We start from the raw sequence: 22,995 nt of genomic DNA on the forward strand, positions 1-22,995 counted from the left end.
TCGTTACTTTCATCTGCTGTGGACCTCCAATGCAAATTTGTGCACAGGCAGAAAATCCGTTAATAAATACATTAATATCATTGGAAGCTTGGAAGAAAATGTACAACTTTTTGTTTGTTTTTTTGACGGGAGGGAAGGGCACCCTTAGGCTATGCTCACACAGGGGAAAATTTGCGGAAATGTGGGCAAACAAGTTCCTACTGCGCTAGGACTGCTCGAAAATACACTGACTCCATAGATGGCAATGCATTTCAGAGCGGAATCTGCAGAAACAATGAACAGGTTCATTGTTTCTGCAGATGCCAAAATTGGGATTTCCGCTGCAAATGTTTCCGCTATGTGCACAGTGCATTGAAATCAATGGTACTCTGCTGAAGCGGAATTTTCATGGAATTCTGCACGGAAATTCTGCCACATGAACATCCCCTTATAATTCTACTCTCATTTCTAAATACAGTGGGGATCAAAAGTTTGGGCACCCCAGGTAAAAATTTGTATTAATGTGTATAAAGAAGTCAAGGAAAGATGGAAAAATCTCCAAAAGGCATCAAATTACAGATTAGACATTCTTATAATATGTCAACAAAAGTTAGATTTTATTTCCATCATTTACACTTTCAAAATAACAGAAAACAAAAAAATGGTGTCTGCAAAAGTTTGGGCACCCTGCAGAGTTAATATATTGTACTGCCCCCTTTGGCAAGTATCACAGTTTGTGAACGCTTTCTCAAATTCTTGTTTGAGGTATCTTTGCCCATTCTTCCTTACAAAAGTCTTCCAGTTCTTTGAGATTTCTGGGCTGTCTGTCACGCACTGCTCTTTTAAGGTCTATCCATAGATTTTCAATTATGTTGAGGTCAGGAGATTGTGAAGGCCATGGCAAAACCTTCAGTTTATGCCTCTTGATGTAATCCCCCATGGATTTTGAGGTGTGTTTAGGATCATTATCCATTTGTAGAAGCCATCCTCTCTTTAACTTCAGCTTTTTCACAGATGGCATCAAGTTAGCATCCAAAATTTGCTGAAATTTTATTGAATCCATTTTTCCTTCTACTCGTGAGATGTTCCCTGTGCCACTGGCTGCAATACAACCCTAAAGCATGATTGATCCACCCCCTATGCTTAACAGTTGGACAGAGGTTCTTTTCATTAAATTCTGTTCCCCTTCTTCTCCAAACGTACCTTTGCTCATTCCGGCCAAAAACTTAAATTTTAACCTCATCGGTCCACAGAACTTGTTTCCAAAATGCATCAGGCTTGTCTATATGTTCATTTGCAAAGTTCAAACGCTGATTTTTGTGGTGAGGACGTAGAAGAGGTTTTCTTCTGATGATTCTTCCATGAAGTCCATATTTGTACAAGTATCTCTTTATAGTGGAATAGTGTACCACAACTCCAGTGTCTGCCAGATCTTTCTGGAGGGATTGTGCAGTCAAACGTGGGTTTTGAATAGTTTTTCTCACAATCCTGTGAGCTGTTCTGTCTGATATTTTTCTTGGTCTTACAGATCTTGCTTTAACTTCCATTGTTCCCGATGACTTCCATTTCTTAATTACATTCCGAACAGAGGACATTGATATCTGCTATCTTCTTATAGCCTTCTCCAGCTTTGTGAGCGTCAACTATTTTCAGTTTCAGATTTCTAGACAACTGCTTAGAAGAACCCATGGGGCTGATTGTTGGGGCAAGGTCAGATGAGTCTGGGCATTTAAAACCTTTGAGATTGACATCACCTGGTCTTCCCAGATGATGATTGAGAACAATCCATGACACTGGCAGGTCTCAGCTTTGCAAAGGGGGGCAGTGCATGCTATAAATTCTGCAGGGTGCCCAAACTTTTGCAGACACCATTTGTTTGTTTTCTGTTATTTTGAAAGTGTAAATGATGGAAATAAAATCTAACTTTTGTTGACATATTATAAGAATGTCTAATCTGTAATTTGATGCCTTTTGGAGATTTTTTCATCTTTCCTTGGCTTCTTTATGCACATTAATACAAATTTTTACCTGGGGTGCCCAAACTTTTGATCCCCAATGTATATGAAAAGGTAAATGTGAATCTGATCTGTTGTTTTGTTGAACTGACGCGCTTGTATGCAACAACTGAAATCCCAACTATATGTTTCTGAAACGCCAATGCATGCCTAGGAAAGTGGCGCTGTATATTCTTGCTATGGATTAAAAAAAGAATAATAATACTGTTAATGTGACCTGTTAGCGTAAAATGATATTTAATAGTCTGAGCCACTGGTGTTAATGGAGATGTGAGGTCGCCCCCTGTCTGCCGCTAGGTGTTTGTGATGTTATTCTGATTCTGCAGGGTGCCCAACAGCATTTTATGGGAAGGACTGTGCCAATGTCTGTCAGTGCCATAATGGAGCCGACTGTGACCACATCACTGGGCAGTGCACATGTAGAACAGGATTCACAGGCAAACACTGCGAGCAGAGTAAGTGACCTGTCACCCAGTGTCTTGCTCTCCAGGAACTTCTTTTTCCCCTGTTGCATTGAACAGCGTCCTGTTCTGTGTCTGTCTGCCCCACCCCACTCCCAATATAAAAGCGGTGTGATCCTCCTAACGATTCCTCTACAAACTATGTAGCACAAACGAGAATGTTGTATTTACTATGCTGCGATGCTTCACAACCAATGTCTGCTTGTACAGTATACCTAATAAAAAGCAGGTACCCCTAAAATTAAAAAGCAGTAAATGGAAGTCTTCCAATAGCAATAGTCTTGAAGCTATCACTTTTTATCTTAGTTGACAAGCAAAATGGCCACCAGGCATGGTCATACAGCTTTACAAGACTCCTGCATGGCAACTTTGGTTAGTTATGTAGTAATGTAGGAGAGGGGGATATACAGTATACAGCAGTGGTCTTCAACGTGCGGACCTCCAGATGTTGCAAAACTACAACTCCCAGCATGCCCGGACAGCCGTTGGCTGTCCAGGCATGCTGGGAGTTGTAGTTTTGCAACATCTGGAGGTCCGCAGGTTGGAGACCACTGGTATATATCTTACAAAATATAAAATTACAAACTTTTTGATTTTAGGGGGAAATGTCCTTTTGTATAGAAAGCTATCCCACATTATGACTGTCATTGAGTAGCACGTCTGTTTATTTTCAGAATGTCCACCAGGGACTTTTGGATATGGCTGTCGCCAGATGTGCGAGTGTCTGAACAATGCAACCTGTGACCATGTGACCGGAACCTGCTACTGCAACCCTGGTTTTAAGGGCATCCGATGTGACCAAGGTTAGCTTGTGTTCCCTGCTGGGGGAATTGCTTGTTTGCATTGTTTAATAGTAGAACAAGGATTGTTTCATGTACTTATCACTGTTACTACAGCTGCTCTAATGATGGAGGAACTAAACCCTTACACTAAGATCAGCCCAGCCCACGGATCTGAAAGACACTCTGCAGGCGCCATCATTGGAGTTATCGTTCTCCTACTGATCATCATGACCTTACTGGGGCTCTTCTTATGGTACCGGCAGAGGCAAAAGGACAAAGATCACGACATGCCGAATGTGTCTTACACCCCAGCAATGCGTATGACAAATACAGATTACTCTCTCTCAGGTGGGTTCTGGAGGTTTATGTCTCTCTTCCATGATTGTCTTGTCTATGCAAACTATTATTATTATTATTATTATTTTTAAGTTAATTAAGCCAAAATGCCAAAGGTAAGTGTCTACAATTCTACCGAAATGAAAGGGAATCGGTTATAGATGAACTGAGCTGATCACGATGTTTCTGTGCTCCTTTGTTCTTCACTACAGCTTAAAGGGGTTATCCAGGAAAAAACTTTATATATATATATATATATATATATATATATATATCAACTGGCTCCAGAAAGTTAAACAGATTTGTAAATTACTTCTATAAAAAAATCTTAATCCTTTCAGTACTTATGAGCTGCTGAAGTTGAGTTGTTCTTTTCTGTCTAAGTGCTCTCTGATGACACGTGTCTCGGGAACCGCCCAGTTTAGAAGCAAATCCCCATAGCAAACCTCTTCTACTCTGTGCAGTTCCCGAGACAAGCAGAGATGTCAGCAGAGAGCACTGTTGCCAGACAGAAAACAACTCAACTTCAGCAGCTGATAATTATTGAAAGGATTAAGATTATTTTAATAGTAATTTACAAATCTGTTTAACTTTCTGGAGCCAGTTGATATAAAAAAAAAAGTTTTCTCCTGGAATACCCCTTTAAGCCAGTTTCACACTATCGGCGATTTTCAACTGCCAGCTGCTAAATCCGCAGCTGAAAATCTGCTGCAGAGAGCCCGCCCCCTTTGAACTTGCAGCAGGAAACACGCTGCAAGTTTAAAAGGAAATAAGCTTTTGTGAACACACCCTAAGGGGCCGTTCATACAATTCACACGGATTACCTGCGGTATTTGCTGCAGAAAATCCACAGTAGATTTTGCTACCATTGACTTCAATGGGTCAGCAGAAAATCTGCAGAAGAGGTCAATTTGCAGATTTTCCTTCGGACCCATGGAAATCAATGGTTACAATGCTGCGTATTTTTTGCAGCAAATACGCTGCAGAAATTTTGCAGGTAATCCACCCGTGTGAAAGGACCCTTAGGGTGTTTTGATGCAGAACAGATCGTTTTTGCTCACAGAAAATATGCAGTGAATTATAGATTTTTACACGCTGACAAAATGTGTACGGTATCAGAAATTGACCACATGTATAATTTTCCTTACTGACTTCAATCGCCAGTATCAGGGTGCATTCATATCATGATTCTTTCATACGGTGACCGGATCCAGCTTGGAGATGTGAAAACCGGGCGCTCCCGTACCCCAGTCGGACCCAGTCCGCACCTCATTTGAATGAGCCGACCGAAGTCAGATAGTGACTCCAGTTGGCTCATTTTTGCCCCATATCGGGTTTTGTGACTGGACTGAAAACCGTGGTATGCTACATTTACAAACTTTGTAAAAGCACCCTTGTTATCCAGTGCATGAGATGCATCACAATTTTTGGATCCAGCCGTTTAATAGACAGCCCTTCCCTATACAGGACAGAACTCAAAGAAGCTCTCACTGATCTAAGCTTTTGACAAGTCTGTGCAACATGTCAAAAGTTAAATTGAAAGGGGTTATCCAGGAATAGAAAAACAGAGCTACTTTTTTTCAAAACCCGCTCCCCGTCTGTCTCCAGGTTGGGTGTGGTTATGCAGCTCAGTTCTATTGAAGTGAATGGTGCCAAGTTGTAAAACCAAACCCAACCTGGAGACAGACATGGAGCTGTTTTTGAAAGAAATTAGCTGTGTTTTTCTATTCCTGGATAACCCCTTTAAATGACTGTTCTGGATATATGATGCCCTATTAACACAAAGATCTCTGGACTTGCAAGGAGACCATTATTCTTGAGCACATGTATACAAGGTGCATTGCCTGACTTAGGTGCATTCACACCATGTTTTTGCAATACAGTTCCCTTATCAGGTTTTTGATATAAAACGGATTCCTCAAAACCGGACTAAACTGTATCAAAACATACAAATTTTAACCCATATACAGTTAAAAACCGTATACGGTTTGAAAAATGATGTCCAGTTGCATCCGTTTTTTAAGAAATCGCAGATTTGACGCAGAATTGATGCAGAATTTCTGGATGCTTTCTGCATGATTCCACAGCGCAGTTAAAAAGGTGGCCTTTTTTAAAGCTAAGTTTAAATTCCGAACGATTTCAGTACCAATATCACAAAAAATTCAAGCCCGATTGACTTCAATAGAATTCCACAACTGAAGTCCGGAAAAATATAAGACCAGACTTTTATTTTGGAGAGGAATGCTGGATTCCCGCATAAAACATTCCGCAGCAGAAATTCTGCTGTGTGATTGACCTTGCGGAATCCCATTAAACTGAATGGGCAATACATATAGGCAGAATTCTGTGAGGAAAAATAATTCGGAATTCCGTGTCGAATTTCTGCCGTGTGAACGCAGCCTAACTCTACTTACACCTGAACTGTTTAGTGTGGATGTTTGATTTGCAAAATTTTGGCCTGAAGATATGCTCATTATTGAAACTGACAGCAGGGGGAGCCAGAGCTCCCATCAACACTTAGCTGCACTTACAGTATGTCACATTATTATTATTATTATTATTATTATAGAAATTATTTTTCATTCTATTTAGAACACACATACCCTAGGTCATTTTTTATTAACTCTTCAGAGACTGTACCAAACAGAGTGTTAATGCATAGAAGATAACTTTCTGGGTCACTTTTATTACTATCAATTATGTTAAATAATATACAGGATAGAGGGGCTTCTGGAGTACCTGATCCAAATGAAGTGATATAGAAGGAGAATTTATTTCTACTAGTCTGAGAAAGATGGCTGACTGACTGTTAGATCTACAATGGCAGTGGTGGCGATTCCCAGAAAGAGATATATTTACAGCTAAGCCACACATCTTGTTTCGGCTATGTTGCCCATATATATTGTGATACCTGCACAAACACATTTCAGTGCTTATTGTGGCCTACTCCATTGACTTTACTGGACTGAATACTCTCCACAAGTGACTGCATTTGGTTTCTGAACATATTCTTCTCTTTTGTGAGATGTTTTCTTCAAAAGGATTTAATAGTAGTAGACAGCATTTTTAAATAGTGCAACAAACCTCTCCTGAAGACCACCTCTTTAAGAAGACCCTCTTATCCAGACCAGATTTCTTGTGCCGGATTTTCAGTCTACCATACATTATGCATTGAAAATTCTCCACCCCACAGACGACCATTTCTCATTGCAGTTTTGTCTGATCTTCTCAAAAGAGACATACTAAACATAGCCCCACGTAGACCACATAAAGTCAACCTCCGCCCCATGGAATACATTGCCAGACTTTACAGCTCATATCCCAATGTACACCATAAAGAAAATGAGTTGTAAAGGAATCATGTCCAGCCATTTTGGAGAGCTCATTTTGGCTCCGGACTCCATAGGAGATGCTGCCTTAGAGGTGTATTTTGAGGCTTATGGGTCCCAATGCATTTGGCCTACCATGTGCCATTTATTATTCTGGTGCCTTCTAACATGACAGAGGGACGTTTGAGCCGCCCTCATGTCCCAGCGCCTGGCCTCAAATACCCATGTAATGGCTGCTCAAGGCTGCTGTTACTCCAGTGTAAATAAAACCTCAGCAAGCCCCTGATGTGCAATGTTTTTGGCTGTGATAACCGGGAAGCTTTATAAGGGAACTGTTCTTGGGAATGTTTCTTTAAAGGGGTACTCCGCTATCTAAAGGATGGGGGATAAGATGTTTACAGCGGAGTACCCCTTTAATTCTTTCTCTTGAAAATGCTTTTGTAGCACACCATGTAGGAACCACATGAGGCTTACCATTAGTACCATGGGTTTTACGAGAGGCCCTCATTGGGTTGGTTCTACCCCTCCCATCACTAAGGTTTTCCTGAAATGTAACCTCAATTCATTACAGTCATTACATCTTTAAGAGCTTAATCATCATCTTCTCATCATCTTAATAGCTATGAACAAGGCTCATCTCTAAAGCCTTCTCTGAATTGTGTAGTTGTGTAATCCTGCGGCTATTCTACACCAGCATCCTTTTATTTTCACCCTTCCTGTATTACAACGTATTTTATTGTGCTTACTTTATACGTGAGTTCCTGCAAGTGCCATTCACTTTATTACAACCCATCCGAACATCCAGCTATAGAAGGCAATAAACACGAGTCATGTTGCAAAAAGCCTAATAACCTAATGTACTTTTATAATAATGTAACTCCTGTTCCGACTGCCCATTGCCAGTTTGTGTTGGGTCACTGTAGTTTCCATAGACAAACATGAAGCAACAAATCATGCTGGAAAGATCAGTCCACATGCCCAAAAGAGCTTTTCAGGTTTGCCTAAAAGTAAGCAGGTGGCCCATTTCATGGGGTTCCATACTGTGTGTGTTATAATGTTACGAATAATTTCTCTGTGGGGCCAAAGAATTGACAGGGACATGAGCTGGTGGGTCCCCTGTAGGGTCATGATGTCACAGGGTTAGTTACATCACAAGGGTGTCATATACATGTAGCCTGAGTTTAGAGGCCTAAAGTGCATGGTGGGAATGTGGAAGGGACATCACAAGAAGTGCCAGCCCTAAAATCTAGTGCTATGGCTGAGAAAGACTGGGCCGGCACCAATGCAGATATAGAGGGGTTAATGAACTGCTGTGTGGAGTGGAGAGGCGCAAAGATAGGAAACACTCCTGGGAGTGCTAATCATAAGTTCAGAAATATTGTATGCAACAAATAGTAGAAAACAGGAGATTGCACTCACCCATCGGAGGTAAAATGATATCTTTATTCGATGCTTGTTAAAACATGTTGAGGTGGGGGTAGAGAGATGCGGTCAGCGTTAGCTGACTGACCGGCCTCGGCCGGTCAGTCAGCTAACGCTGACCGCATCTCTCTACCCCCACCTCAACATGTTTTAACAAGCATCGACTAAAGATATCGTTTTACCTCCGATGGGTGAGTGCAATCTCCTGTTTTCTACTATTTGTTGCATACTAAAATCTAGTGCAGTGGCTGCTGTTACTGCTTTAAGTTCTAGACAGCTCTAGTTGTACCAAGTAAGGGTGGTCCGTACTGGTTGTATAGTGTATCATAGAGAAAATGTATCACTGACTTGGTGATGTATCTGCTTATGTCATCATAAGAGAGAATGTCAATGATATAGGCTGATGGTTCCTCTGTAGAGCACCAATGCGGTAATTATCCATTTGGAGTACTATTTTCCCTTTAAAGCCCAAGAACAGGTAGTGATGTCAGAGGTCGGGGTGTGGCCGACAGCTGCACCAGTTATACCCAGCCGCAAGGGTTTCCTATGATGGTCGGCCATTTGTGGTGCATGGCTTTTTATTTGGAATAGTTTGAAAAACAGTACAGTGGCAAATTGAAAACTTGTCATACCTGAGCTTTAAAAAACTCTGTATCATACCATTCTTCTTGCTCACATTGCAATTTCCCAGCAGGAGAAAGTGGGTGTTTCCCTTCAGGCATGACATCACTGAAGCCTGCTGGGGGGGACCATTTCCGCCCTCACATGTTTGCAGTGCTGTGATGAATAGAAGACTTCAGGCTCTGGGCATGTTTCAGTCTGCATTGCTATCAGTGAGGCTCTCTGGCAGTTTTCAGTCTGTGCAGCTTTCTGTGAGAATCTGTGGAGCTTTCACTTTCTGTGCAGCTGTCAATCAAGCTCAGTGCAGAGAAGCACTTCCTGAGTTTGGTCTCCTGCCAGGCCTGGAGGAGACCAAACTCACTGTATCTATTGCAGCAGGGAACAGAACAGAGCCACCTAGTGGCCGTTTTTTCTATTACATTTTAAACATATTTATGTTGATAATTTTAAAAGCAAGTGAATGGGAAAGTGCCTGCTAATTACACAAGGAACACTATATTAAAAGTTTTATTTGGTGACAGGAACTCTTTAATAATGGTGGCTGCTTAGCCCCTGCACACAAACTCACATTGTTGTGATGCTGCTTCTCATGTACACTATGTGGTTGTTCCAGGCAGGTTGGAAGCCCATTCAGGCCTCAGATGTGTTTCTCCTGCCCCCCAACAAACCCCCCTGCCATGCACTGAACCCCTAGCTTTATCTTTGCTAGAGAAGAGACACTCTTTGTAGCCACTCTCTGCTCAGGATAATAGGTGACGGTACTAAACAGGTATCCTTCCTCTTTATTAATTCACAATTCTAATCCATAATGGATTAAGTATTTTCAAGACACTACAAAGAAGGAGCTTTACTTTAGGCTCAGTAACAAGGAACACGTCTGAAGCTGGCAATAAGTAAATGTACCTGCTAGTGGAGAGGGAAAAATGATATTTATACATAGCCTGGAAATAAACAGAGATTTCGCAGTCCTAGGAAACAAGATTTATAATGCTGGGTTTGCAGAATGCGATTTACGATTGTTGTAATTGTGAGTTAAGTAGTTCAGGTATCTCAAGGTGACGGTGCATTCATGCTCAAAGTCATTTTACTTATGACCAGGAACTGCTACGTACACACAGGACAAAGTCCACAGTAATGAAGGTGATGTCACATAGTAATAAGGCTGACATTACATAATGCATGCAATTTAGCTAGTTACCCTGCAATATTGATCCAGAGGAAGGGTAAAACTTAAATGAGGTAGCGCACCCCTAGACATCTTATCCCCTATCCTGATGTCAGATCGCCGGGGTCCCGCTGCTGGGGACCCCCGGGATCTCGGCTGCTGCACCCACCTGTACGGCTTCCACCTCACACCGGCAACGCTGGAGGCTTCGGATCCCGACCACAATGGCGGACGAGCGTGACGTCACGACTCCGCTCCATGTGACATCACGCCCTGCCCCCTCAATGCAAGTCTATGGGAGGTCCGTCACTCCCCCTTCCATAGACTTGCATTGAGGGGGCGGGGCATGACATCACACGGGGCGGAGTCGTGACGTAACGCTCGTCCACCATTGTGGTCGGGATCCGAAGCCTCCAGCGTTGCCGGTGGGAGGTGGAAGCCGTACAGGTGGGTGCAGCAGCCAAGATCCCGGGGTCCCCAGCAGCGAGACCCCGGCGATCTGACATCTTATCCCCTATACTTTGGATAGGGGATAAGATGTCTAGGGGTTCGGAGTTCCCCTTTAAAGGGGTACTCCGGTGGAATTTTTTTTTTTTTTTTTTTAATGAACTGGTGCCAGAAAGTCAAACAGATTTGTAAATTACTTCTATTAAAAAATCTTAATCCTTTTAGTACTTTTTAGCAGCTGTATGCTACAGAGGAAATTCTTTACTTTTTGAATTTCTTTTTTGTGTTGTCCACAATGCCCTCTGCTGACACCTCTGTCCGTGTCAGGAACTGTCCAGATCAGCATAGGTTTGCTATGGGGATTTTCTCCTGCTCTGGACAGTTCCTGATACGGGCATCAGGTGTCAGCAGAGAGCACTGTGGACAACTCAAAAAAGAAATTCAAAAAATAAAGATTTTCCTCTGTAGCAAACAGCTGCTAAAAAGTACTGAAAGGATTAAGATTTTTTAATAGAAGTCATTTACAGATCTGTTTAACTTTCTGGCAACAGTTCATTAAAAAAAAAAAAAGGTTTTCCAACGGAGTACCCCTTTAAGGATAAAAAATTTTTTTCCCCAAATGCCAAGTCTAAAACAGGATAAAACAGAAAGGGGTGACCCTCTAGTGATCATACAAGTAGTGTAAAGGAAGTGAGAAAACTAATCTTCTCAATAGGCACAATTCTATGTAGAGCATGAAACAGTAGTTATCCCTGATGCTGCATCAAGGCAGGTTCTACCAAATTCCTTTCCACGGGAGCTCATAGACAGCATACAAGAAAAGACCATTCAGCTAGTACAGTGTTTCCCATCCGGGGTGCCTCCAGCTGTTGCAAAACTACAACTCCCAGCATGCCCAGACAGCCGAAGGCTGTCTGGGCATGCTGGGAGTTGTAGTTTTGCAACAGCTGGAGGCTCCCTGGTTGGGAAACACTGTGCTAGTATATCACCCGGGAGCTGCATTAGAGTCAATCCCTGGATTGATGTCCCTTCTCTAAAATAGTGACTATAACTTGCTCGTACAGTAAAGGAAACCTTAAAAAGGTATAAACAGATCATGGGGGACATGTATTGACCAATCATATATTTATACATAGATAGTAGGCCCATATTTTTCTAAAATCAGTAACCCTAATTTTGATCATCTTTGCCTTTGTCATGTACATCTCTGCCCTTTTTGATGCACCCTATGATCTAGTTTCTACAATAAAGTTTATTGGATGTAATAGTGTAAGGAGAGGGCTTAAAGGGGTACTCCGGTGGAAAACTTTTTTTTTTTTTTTTTTTAAATCAACTGGTGCCAGAAAGTTATACAGATTTGTAAATTACTTCTATTAAAAAAATCTTAATCCTTCCAGTACTTATTGGCTGCTGAATATTACAGAGGAAATTATTTTCTTTTTGGAACACAGAGCTGACATCATGACCACAGTGCTCTCTGCTGACATCTCTGTCCATTTTAGGAACTGTCCAGAGCAGCATATGTTTGCTATAGGGATTTCCTCCAACTCTGAACAGTTCTTAAAATGGACAGAGATGTCAGCAGAGAGCACTGTGCTCCTGATTCAACATAGAGCTCTGTGTTCCAAAAAGAAAATAATTTCCTCTGTAGTATTCAGCAGCTAATAAGTACTGGAAGGATTAAGATTTTTTAATAACAGTAATTTACAAATCTGTTTAACTTTCTGGCACTAGTTGATTTAAAAAATAAAAATAAAAATAAAAAAGTTTTCCACCAGAGTACCCCTTTAAGGCTTGTATAAACAAAAGGAAAAGCGCTCCTAGTGTGACAACGTAACATATACGATGTGGAATTCAAAAGCAATAATCCTCACCGAGGCGAGTTATACTGCGACCAAGTACAACTATGGTGTAAGCGTGGAATAAACCCTTAACGGGCGAAGCTCGGCAGCCGCTCCTGGCAACACAAGTGAAGCACTCAAACGGATCCCTCCAAGGAACAGCACAGGATAGAGCATCCATCACACAAAACTCCAAAGGTAAAAACTGTTTTATTTACCCAGCATGCAACGCGTTTCGCTGGATCAGCGAAACGCGTTGCATGCCGGGTAAATAAAACAGTTTTTACCTTTGGAGTTTTGTGCGCCAGCTCTATCCTGTGCTGTTCCTTGGAGGGATCCGTTTGAGTCCTTTAAGGCTTGAGCCTGGCAGCACCCTTGGGCCACCCCTAACAGCTGGCACAGAGCATTCTCCAATGTCGGCTATTAACTATTTAGATGCTCCTGTGAAAGCTGACAGGGGATTTAAATGACCGTCCTATGCATCATTAGTGCTGCAGGAGACCAGAAGGGGATCGGGGCTTGGTCAGTATGGATTTTCTTTTCTATTTTCAAACCCCCTCAGGTTCTTATTATTTTTAGATAAAGGCTGGAATACCCCTTTAACTCCTCATAGAAGCTGATCAGATTAGTTTGATAGAACAGTTCCTTTATAAAGTTATCCAGAAGTTGTATTATATGTTTAATTTTATTTAACTATAACAGAGAAGCATTTTTTAAGCAAACTTACAGGTTTATAGTTTCCAGGAGCACTTTATGACCCGTTTTCTGAAAATTGGCACCACTTTTGCAATGCAGCAGTCCTGTGGAACAGACCCCGTCACTATGGAGTCCTTACATATTAATGGTTGGTCTACCACATCACTTACTTCCCTAGAAACACAGCGGTCTATACCGCCTGGACCTGGTGGAACTATTTTATTCTTTTTAATGTGGTGCTGCACTTCTTCCTGGGTTAGACAGGTGACATTTAATAGAGAGTTTACTTTATCCTTCTGCATTTCTGAATGTTAAGGAGAGAACATTTTTTAATAAATTCCCTTTCTCCTCATTCCCGTATGACTGTTTAAAGGGCCAACTCTATCAGTGTTAACCTTTTAACTATTTGTATAACTGAAGAACATTTTCAGGTTAATTTTACTTTATGTGGCAGTGAGTCTCTCTGTTTCCAGTTTTGTTGCTTTGGTCAATTATTTACATGGTTTATTTTTCTCTCTATAGCTTTTTAGTGCTCCTTCACTGCCTTCCTGTTTTAGTAGCCTTAAAGGGGTACTCTGGCGCTTAAGAAATTCAAAAAGTAAAGAATTTCCTCTGTAGCATACAGCTGCTAAAAAGTACTAAAAGGATTAAGATTTTTTAATAGAAGTAATTTACAGATCTGTTTAACTTTCTGGCACCAGTTCATAAAAAAAAAATTAAAAAAATTTCACCGGAGTACCCCTTTAAAGGGGAACTCCGCACCCCTAGACATCTTATCCCCTATCCAAAGTATAGGGGATAAGATGCCTGATCGCAGGGGTCCCGCCGCTGGGGACCCCCATGATCTTGCATGCAGCACCCCAGTTAAAATCAGTCCCCGGAGCATGTTCGCTCCGGGTCTGATTACCGGCGACCATGCCCCCTCCCATAGGCTTGTATTGAGGGGCGGAGAGTGACGTCACATGGGGGCGGAGGCGTGATGTCACACTCCGCCTGCCCCGTGGTCGCCTTTAATCAGACCCGGAGCGAACATGCTCCGGGGACTGATTTTAACTGGGGTGCTGCGTGCAAGATCACGGGGGTCCCCAGCGACGGGACCCCCACGATCAGGCATCTTATGCCCTATCATTTGGATAGGGGATAAGATGTCTAAGTGCCGGAGTACCCCTTTAATGCTCATTATTAATTGCCCCCTTTTTTATTTTTGATTAATGTGGTGATTATGGAAAACCCTACCAAAACATGGCCAAAACGTAGTAAAATGTCCAAAAATGCTGTAAAAATTCAACATGTGAACACAGCCTGAAGATTTCAAATCTTCATAAAACACCTAATTTGTGGGTATAGGTAAAATAATTCTCTGTATGGCCATAGTTCTGTAAAAAAATAAATAAATAAATAAATAAATAAATAAATAAATAAAAAAAACTATTAATAAGAAAAAGCATCAAAACCACATGTAGTGTGAACTGACCCCAACCCACACACAGTATGAATTTAGGCTTCTGGTAGCTAGAGTCTAGCCAGAGCGGAGATGAAGAAAGCTGGGACCCAAGGGAAGGTAAGTGCGATTTTTATTATTTTTTTGGAAGGGACCCTATTGGGCGAAGCTACCTGTGAGGGGGGGCGGGTTGTCTTTGATATGTAGCTTGAAGATTGGTAGTACACTAAAATATACATTGGAATATAAGCTTGAAGGAAGTGACATGTCTCTTATTCTGGAATACTTGAAATGCAGCTGAAAATATATGTGCCCTAGTCCAACTGAAATCAATGAGCACTCTTTGTTCGGTATACACGCCAAAATACATGATGTTAAAGGGGTATTCCAGGAAAAAACTTTTTTTTAATATATATATATATATATATATATATATATATATATATATATATATCAACTGGCTCCAGAAAGTTAAATGAGATTTGTAAATTACTTCTATTAAAAAATCTTAATCCTTTCAATAATTATCAGCTGCTGAAGTTGACATCTCTGCTTGTCTCGGGAACTGCACAGAGTAGAAAGAGGTTTGCTATGCGGATTTGCTTCTAAACTGGGAGGTTCCTGAGACACGTGTCATCAGAGAGCACTTAGACAGAAAAGAACAACTCAACTTCAGCAGCTCATAAGTACTGAAAGGATTAAGATTTTTTAATAGAAGTAATTTACAAATCTTTTTAACTTTCTGGAGCCAGTTGATATATATATATATATATATATAAAAAAATATATTTTCCTGGATAACCCCTTTAAAATATAGCCTTAAAGTATGGATTAAGATCCTAGACCAGTGGTCTTCAACCTGCGGACCTCTAGATGTTTCAAAACTACAACTCCCAGCATGACCGGACAGCCGATGGCTGTCCGGGCATGCTGGGAGTTGTAGTTTTGCAACATCTAAAGGTCCGCAGGTTGAAGACCACTGTCCTAGACTAAGGTATGCCCTGCCCTTCCTCTCAACAGCAGAACGTGCCCGATCTGACAATCTATCCACCTATATATGCCATATATAAGTATATATATATATATATATATATAAGCTGACAAATATAATGTAGTATGTCTTTAGTCACCATTGTCATGCTTCTTGTTCTAGGTACTTGCAGTATGGACAGAAGACAGAACACTTATATCATGGAAAATGGCTTCAAAGGTAGGAACAGTGTTATGTTAATGCATTGCAGTTATTATTATTATATACATATGCTCTGAGAAACCTGTAGGCAGATACATTTTTCATACCAAGCTTTCCCCATCCAATAGCAGTATCCCCGTAGATTTTCTGCTTTATTTATACCATAGGTAACTGGCAGAGATGAGCGAACTTACAGTAAATTCGATTTGTCACGAACTTCTCGGCTCGGCAGTTGATGACTTATCCTGCATAAATGAGTTCAGCTTTCAGGGGCTCCGGTGGGCTGGAAAAGGTGGATACAGTCATAGGAGACTCTTTCCTAGGACTGTATCCACCTTTTCCAGCCCACCGGAGCACCTGAAAGCTGAACACATTTATGCAGGATAAATCATCAACTGCCGAGCAGAGAAGTTCGTGACGAATCGAATTTACTGTAAGTTCGCTCATCTCTAGTAACTGGTCACATAGTGGAATAGGTGGATCAGAAAGCAGTGACTAAAGCACTTGCGTCATTTTGTAAATTCATGCTGTAAATTCTTGTCAGCTCAGATATGCTGTCCAAGTATAAAGTAGTGAAGCTCAGATAGATATCAGTATTGTGTCACTTATGTGTTACGATAGTGTCGTTTTCAGGAAACGTATGTGTTATCTGTTGTCACATGATTTTGTCACATGATGCATTAGAGGTTCCATTAGCAGCCTCCATTGCAGATTTCGCCTTAAAATAGTGCAGCAAGATACCAGGCACCATGAAAGTCAATGGGTGTCCAGTGTGTAGTGGATCCATTTTAAAATATATATATATATTTTTTTCATTTTTCATCTCGTTTGAAGGGGCAAAACAATAAAGAAATGCAGGTGTGGATCTAGGCTTATTCATTGTAAGAAATCTTACTGATAAGGACCCAGAAGAACTATCTAAAGCAGTGGGGGTCGTCACGCCCCCTCCATGCATCTCTATTGGAGAGCCCGAGAAACACGAGCACTGTAATTCCGGCTCTTCCATACAGTGGCAAAGAGGAGGCATGTTTTGTCCACAGCTCCATGCACAGAGCGGCGGCTGCTAAGTGCATGGGGAGAGCTGGGATGCCGGGCAGGAGATCACAAGGGGTCCCAGCGGTCGGACCCCCCAGGATCAGTTACTTATCTCCTATCCTGTGGATAGGAGGTAAGTTGTTAAGTACCAGAGTTCCCCTATAAACCATGTCCAGACCACTCTGTGTCCCTGGCAAAATTCCTTATAGCACCCTCTTATATCGTTGCTATGCCTTTCCAAATAAACACATGCTTCTTACCAATATTAAGAAATGTATATTTGGTAACTTAGTGGGGATATATACTGGTTATATGAAACCACCAAAAGAGAAGTTAGAATTGTCATCTTAAAGGGGTTATCCAGGAAAAAACTTTTTTATATATATCAACTGGCTCCAGAAAGTTAAACAAATTTGTAAATTACTTCTATTAAAAAAATCTTAATCCTTTCAGTACTTATAAGCTGCTGAAGTTGAGTTGTTCTTTTCTATCTAAGTGCTCCCTGGTGACACGTGTCTCGGGAACCGCCCAGTTTAGAAGCAAATCCCCATAGCAAACCTCTTCTACTCTGTGCAGTTCCAGAGACAAGCGGAGATGTCAGCAGAGAGCACTGTTGCCAGACAGAAAACCACTCAACTTCAGCAGCTGATAATTATTTAAAGGATTAAGATTTTTTAACTTCTTAACGACGAAGGACGTATATTTACACCCTCCGCCGGCTCCTGCGATATGCCGCGGGGTCACGCGGGTCGTCATATCAACGGCTGGGACCCGCAGCTAATACAGGACATCACCGATCGTGGTGATGCCCTGTATTAACCCTTCAGAAGCGGCGATCAAAGCTGACCGCCGCGTCTCAAGCGAAAGTGAAACTATCCTGGCTGCTCAGTCGGACTGTTCGGGACCACCGCGGTGAAATTGCGGCGTCCCGAACAGCTTACAGGACATCAGGAGGGCCCTTACCTGCCTCCTCGGTGTCCAATCGGCGAATGACTGCTCCGTGCCTGAGATCCAGGCAGGAGCAGTCAAGCGCCGATAACACTGATCACAAGCGTGTCAATACACGCCAGTGATCTGTGTAAAAGTTCAGTGTGTGTAATGTTATAGGTCCCTATGGGACCTATAACACTGCAAAAATTTTTTTTAATAAAGATCATTTAACCCCTTCCCTAATAAAAGTTTGAATCACCCCCCTTTTCCCATTAAAAAAATAAAACAGTGTAAATAAAAATAAACATGTGGTATCGCCGCGTGCGGAAATGTCCGAGCTATAAAAAATATATTGTTAATTAAACGGCACGGTCAATGGCGTACACGTAAAAAAATTCCAAAGTCCAAAAAAAGCGTATTCTTAGAAACTTTTTATACCATTAAAAAAAATGAATAAAAAGTGATCAAAAAGTCAGATCAAAACAAAAATGGTACCGATAAAATTCAGATCATGGTGCAAAAAATTAGTCCTCATACCGCCCTGTACGTGGAAAAATAAAAAAAAGTTATAGGGGTCAGAAGATGACATTTTTAAGCGTATACATTTTCCTGCATGTAGTTATGATTTTTTCCAGAAGTGCGACAAAATTAAATCTGTATAAGTAGGGTATCATTTTAACTGTATGGACCTACAGAATAATGACAAGGTGTAATTTTTAACGAAATATGCACTGCGTAGAAACGGAAGCCCCCAAAAGTTACAAAATGGCGTTTTTCTTCGATTTTGTCGCACATTGATTTCTTTTTCCATTGCGCTGTGGATTTTTGGGTAAAATGACTAATGTCACTGCAAAGTAGAATTGGTTACGCAAAAAATAAGCCATCATATGGATTTTTAAGTGGAAAATTGAAAGGGTTATGATTTTTAAAAGGTAAGGAGGAAAAAATGAAAATGCAAAAACTGAAAAACCCTGCATCCTTAAGGGGTTAATAGAAGTAATTTACAAATCTGTTTAACTTTCTGGAGCCAGTTGATATAAAAAAAAAAAAAAGTATTTTCCTGGAATACCCCTTTAAGACAAGTAGGTCTGATATAGCAGTGCCAGTGATATAAGGTTGTGTAATATGGCTCTCTACTGAGGGCAGTATAAAACTCCTGTTATGTAATCCTGACTAGGGTTCAAAGGTTAAGTGATATAATTCTTAGACTGGTTTCAACTACAAACAATACACTGACCAGTCAAAGCATTAAGGGTGCGTTCACACATTCAGGTTTTTAAATGCAGTTGTTGAATTCAAAGCTAGGACCAGATCATAAATGGTGGACACATATACAGTGATCCCTCAACATACGATGGTAATCCGTTCCAAACGGACCATCGTTTGTTGAAACCATTGTATGTTGAGAGATCAGTGCAATGTAAAGTATAGGACAGTGGTCTACAACCTGCGGACCTCCAGATGTTGCAAAACTACAGCACCCAGCATGCCCGGACAGCCAACGGCTGTCCGGGCATGCTGGGTGTTGTAGTTTTGCAACATCTGGAGGTCTGCAGGTTGTAGACCACTGTTAGAGGAAGTTGTACTCACGTGTCCCCGCCACTCCGGACCGTCACCGCTCGTCACCGCTGCCCGGGATGTCGCCTTCCATCGCTGTCGCCGCATCCCTTAGGTGTCCCGACACTCCGGTAAGGCCTCTGCTTCCCTGGCATCCGCGCTCCTATTGCATGCTGGGAGTTGTAGTTTTGCAACATCTGGAGGTCCGCAGGTTGAAGACCACTGGTAAAGGAGGTAATACTCACCTGTCCCCGCCGCTCCGGACCGTCACCACTTGTCACCGCTGCCCTGGATGTCTCCTTCCATCACTGTCGCCGCGTCCCCGGGGTGTCCCCAATGCTCCGGCAAGGCCTCTGCTTCCCCGGCATCCTCGCTCTCCGTCGCCGTCATCACGTCGTTACGCACGCCGCTCCTATTGGATGACAGGATGACGTGGATGACGACGATGGAGAGCGCCGATGATGCAGGGGATCCCGAAGAGGATGCTCCGGAGCCCCGAGGACAGGTAAGTCATCGTCAGCGGAGCTCACGGGGCACAGTAAACGGCTATCCGGTGGCAGCTGAAGCAGTCCACGCTGCCAGATAGCTGTTTATGCGATGGCCCCGACATACAAAAGCATCGTATGTTGATGCTGCCTTCAACATGCGATGGCCTCTGAGAGGCCATCATATGTTGAAATGATCGTATGTCGGGACCATTGTAGATCGGGGGGGTCACTGTATAGGAAACTCGGAGACTTCTCCTCCTTTCAGACTTTTCCAGGCTTTTTATTCAATAATTGAAATAAAAAACCTGAACATGTGAACGTAGCAAAGCAATCTGATTGGTTGCTATGGGCAACTAGTCAATATTTCCTCTGCACATGTTTTGATCAATCTCCCCCATTTAGTCAGCAGAATTAATGCTTTGACAGTAGGACCACACTAACATTGCTCTATCAGACAGCAACGCAGTCTTCACGAAATTCCTCTCAAAGAATTACATGTTCGTTCTTTGTGCGGATGTACCTTCCGCCAGCAGACTTGGATGAGATCTAAGACTTTTTTGCACTTTATTGCACATTAGGGGGTACTCCGGGAAACTAAACCCATAGCCCATCCTTTCCCTCTCATTCACCTATTTAATTGTCTAAATATCATTCATTAGCTAAATAGAGCAGTTTCCCCTCTTTGGTTGTCACTTATATGCATGAAGTGAGGGAATGACTTCATCCAGCCATCTACTCTGTCTCTGTCCACATCCAAATCTGAAAGCAGCCCCCACCCTCCTGAGAAACACAGACCATGTGGTTTCTGCCCTGCACTGATGAGTCATGCTCTCTTTAGTGCTGAGAACTGGGAGGTGTGTGCAGCCTTAGCCAATCAGGAGAATGGCAAAGAATCTCAAACATCCAGAGAAGGCAACAGGGGCCACAGGAGCCATGCATATCAGGATGGTTTAAAGGGAACATATCGAGGAAGTTTGGTGGCTTTGGAGTTATATACTTCCTTGGAGTATCCCTTTAAGATACCATTGTAGCATCAAAATGACTAGATTTTTTTTTGTGAATAGTATAATTGAACTGAATGGAGACTACTCTCTCCTGTGTGCCAGGTCTCCTGTGTTAGTCCACTTCTCCATTTTTCTTTTAAACTGTTAAACTATGCCTTAACCCGCTCTGCCACTCCTTTCCCAGCCGTCACATGTGCCAATCCTCTCATTCAGCAGCCTTGCTTTGTTCTACTCTGTTGTTTCTTAAAGGGGTACTCCGGTGAAAACCTTTTTTCTTTTAAATCAACTGGTGGCAGAAAGTTAAACATATTTGTAAATTACTTCTGTTAGAAAATCTTAATCCTTCCAGTACTTATTAGCTGCTGAATGCTACAGAGGAAATTCCTTTCTTTTTGGAACACTGATGACATCACGAGCACAGTGCTCTCTGCTGACATCTCTGTCCATTTTAGCAACCGTGTATAGCAGATGTATGCTAAGGGCAGCATGGTAACTCAGTGGTTAGCACTGCTGCCTTGCACTGCTGGGGACTTGGGTTCAAATCCCACTAAGGACAACAATAAATGACGCATTATTATTATTATTAAAATAAAATCAGCAGAGAGAACTGTGCTCGTGATGTCATCAGAGAGCATTCCAAAAAGAAAAGAATTTCCTCTGTAGTATTCAGCAGCTAATAAGTACAGGAAGGATTAAGATTTTTTAATAGAAGTAATTTACAAATATGTTTAACTTTCTGCCACCAGTTGATTTAAAAGAAAAAAGGTTTTCACCGGAGTACCCCTTTAACTGCAGACCTCATGTACCCCCAACAGGTCATGTATTGAGGATTTAATCCTGCAGAGGTGACTTCATTAGTCACTGCGGATTCAGCCACATCACAGCCACACCTCTGCTGCATGGCAGCTGCAACACATCAACCCAGCCCAAAACATGACCTGTTGGTAATTCCTGACAACCAGATTTGGGAGGTACTGTTGTAGGACACTCCTAGGCCACTATTTTACCAGTTGCAGCTGTGTTTTTTCATACACACAGCTCCAAATGAAGACATAATATTAAACAATAGCATTCTGGCTGTATGCAGCCACCACTACTAAAAGCTTTGTAGCTGTATACTGTACAGTGATCCCTTAACTTACGATGGCCTCAACATACAACAGTTTCAACATACAATGGTCTTTTCTGGACCATCGTAAGTTGAAACCAGAATCAACATACAATCAACATACAATGCTACGGACAGTCCAGATCTGTTAAACGTGTCAATGGCTGGAAGAACTGACCAATCAGAATGGGCATTCACTGGTAAAACCCCTGTATAACTGAAGTGCATGCACTGGTGTCTGAGAGCGCCCCCTACAGTACAGGGAGGTATTACATGTTCTGTACTACTCTTTACCTGTATTACTAAAGTGTATGCACTGACTGGTGTCTGGTAGCGCCCCCTACAGTACAGGGAGGTATTACATGTTCTGTATTACTCTTTACCTGTACCAGGGTTAGCTGCTCCTTTGGACACCAGGTAAGGGCGACTCCATGTTACTTTTTTAGGACACTGTGTGTACTGTACATGACCCCGAAAAAGATCCTGTTCTCTACATAGACCAGTGTTTCCCAAGTAGGGTGCCCCCAGCTGTTGCAAAACTACAACTCCCAGTTTTGCAACAGCTGGAGGCTCCTTGCTTGGGAAAAATTGACATAGACAGTGATTTACAGCTCCCAGCACATATTTCCTACTTTTATATGTAAGGACTTTCTTTATCTATATTAGTTATCTACTTATTTTCCTTTAATCCTCACTTTTTCCTATTTTTGGATGACATTTTGGTGCCTTTAGAACCAATTACCAGGTTTCCATAGAGTTCTGGTCTCAACATACAATGGTTTCAACATACAATGGTCGTCCTGGAACCAATTAATATTGTAACTTGAGGGACCACTGTATTGTAATTGATCTACAGTTAGCTCCTTTGCTTTCTCTCTAGTCATTGCATTCAATAGTTACCAGATCTAGTTCTATGAGGGGAATCTGGAGCTCTCTATTATATTATTAAAACTCTGATAAAAACATATGGAAAAACATATGTCTCATGACAGATGTGTCCGCTGAACCTCACAGCCTGAGACAGGTCACTGCTGGGGTCAGTGGGTACTAGTGGCATAGCATGGGTTGGCAGCATCCTGGGCAAGTCAAAATATTGTACAGAAGTTTAGACACTTTTGCAAAAAAAAAACTATGGAAAAACAAAAA

At 41.9% G+C, this 22,995-nt stretch overlaps 1 protein-coding gene and 1 long non-coding RNA gene across 15 annotated transcripts in view; one reads left to right on the forward strand and one right to left on the reverse strand.

Moving 5' to 3' along the window:
• MEGF11 (multiple EGF like domains 11) overlaps positions 1-22,995 on the forward strand; it is a 581,277-nt gene that overhangs the window by 540,538 nt on the left and 17,744 nt on the right. For 12 of the 13 annotated variants that reach the window (XM_056571698.1, XM_056571686.1, XM_056571690.1 and 9 more), the window contains 4 exons: positions 2,321-2,449; positions 3,130-3,258; positions 3,352-3,585; positions 15,689-15,745. In XM_056571698.1, coding sequence (XP_056427673.1) covers positions 2,321-2,449; positions 3,130-3,258; positions 3,352-3,585; positions 15,689-15,745 — 549 coding nt within the window. The remainder of the gene's footprint in view (positions 1-2,320; positions 2,450-3,129; positions 3,259-3,351; positions 3,586-15,688; positions 15,746-22,995) is intronic. The other variant, XM_056571694.1, reaches the window with a different exon arrangement.
• The window catches only part of LOC130368281 (uncharacterized), a 59,946-nt gene that overhangs the window by 16,327 nt on the left and 20,624 nt on the right, over positions 1-22,995 (reverse strand). The gene's annotated exons all lie outside the window — the stretch shown is intronic.

The sequence above is a fragment of the Hyla sarda genome, chromosome 4, assembly GCF_029499605.1.
Source record: "Hyla sarda isolate aHylSar1 chromosome 4, aHylSar1.hap1, whole genome shotgun sequence".
Lineage (NCBI taxonomy): Eukaryota > Metazoa > Chordata > Amphibia > Anura > Hylidae > Hyla > Hyla sarda.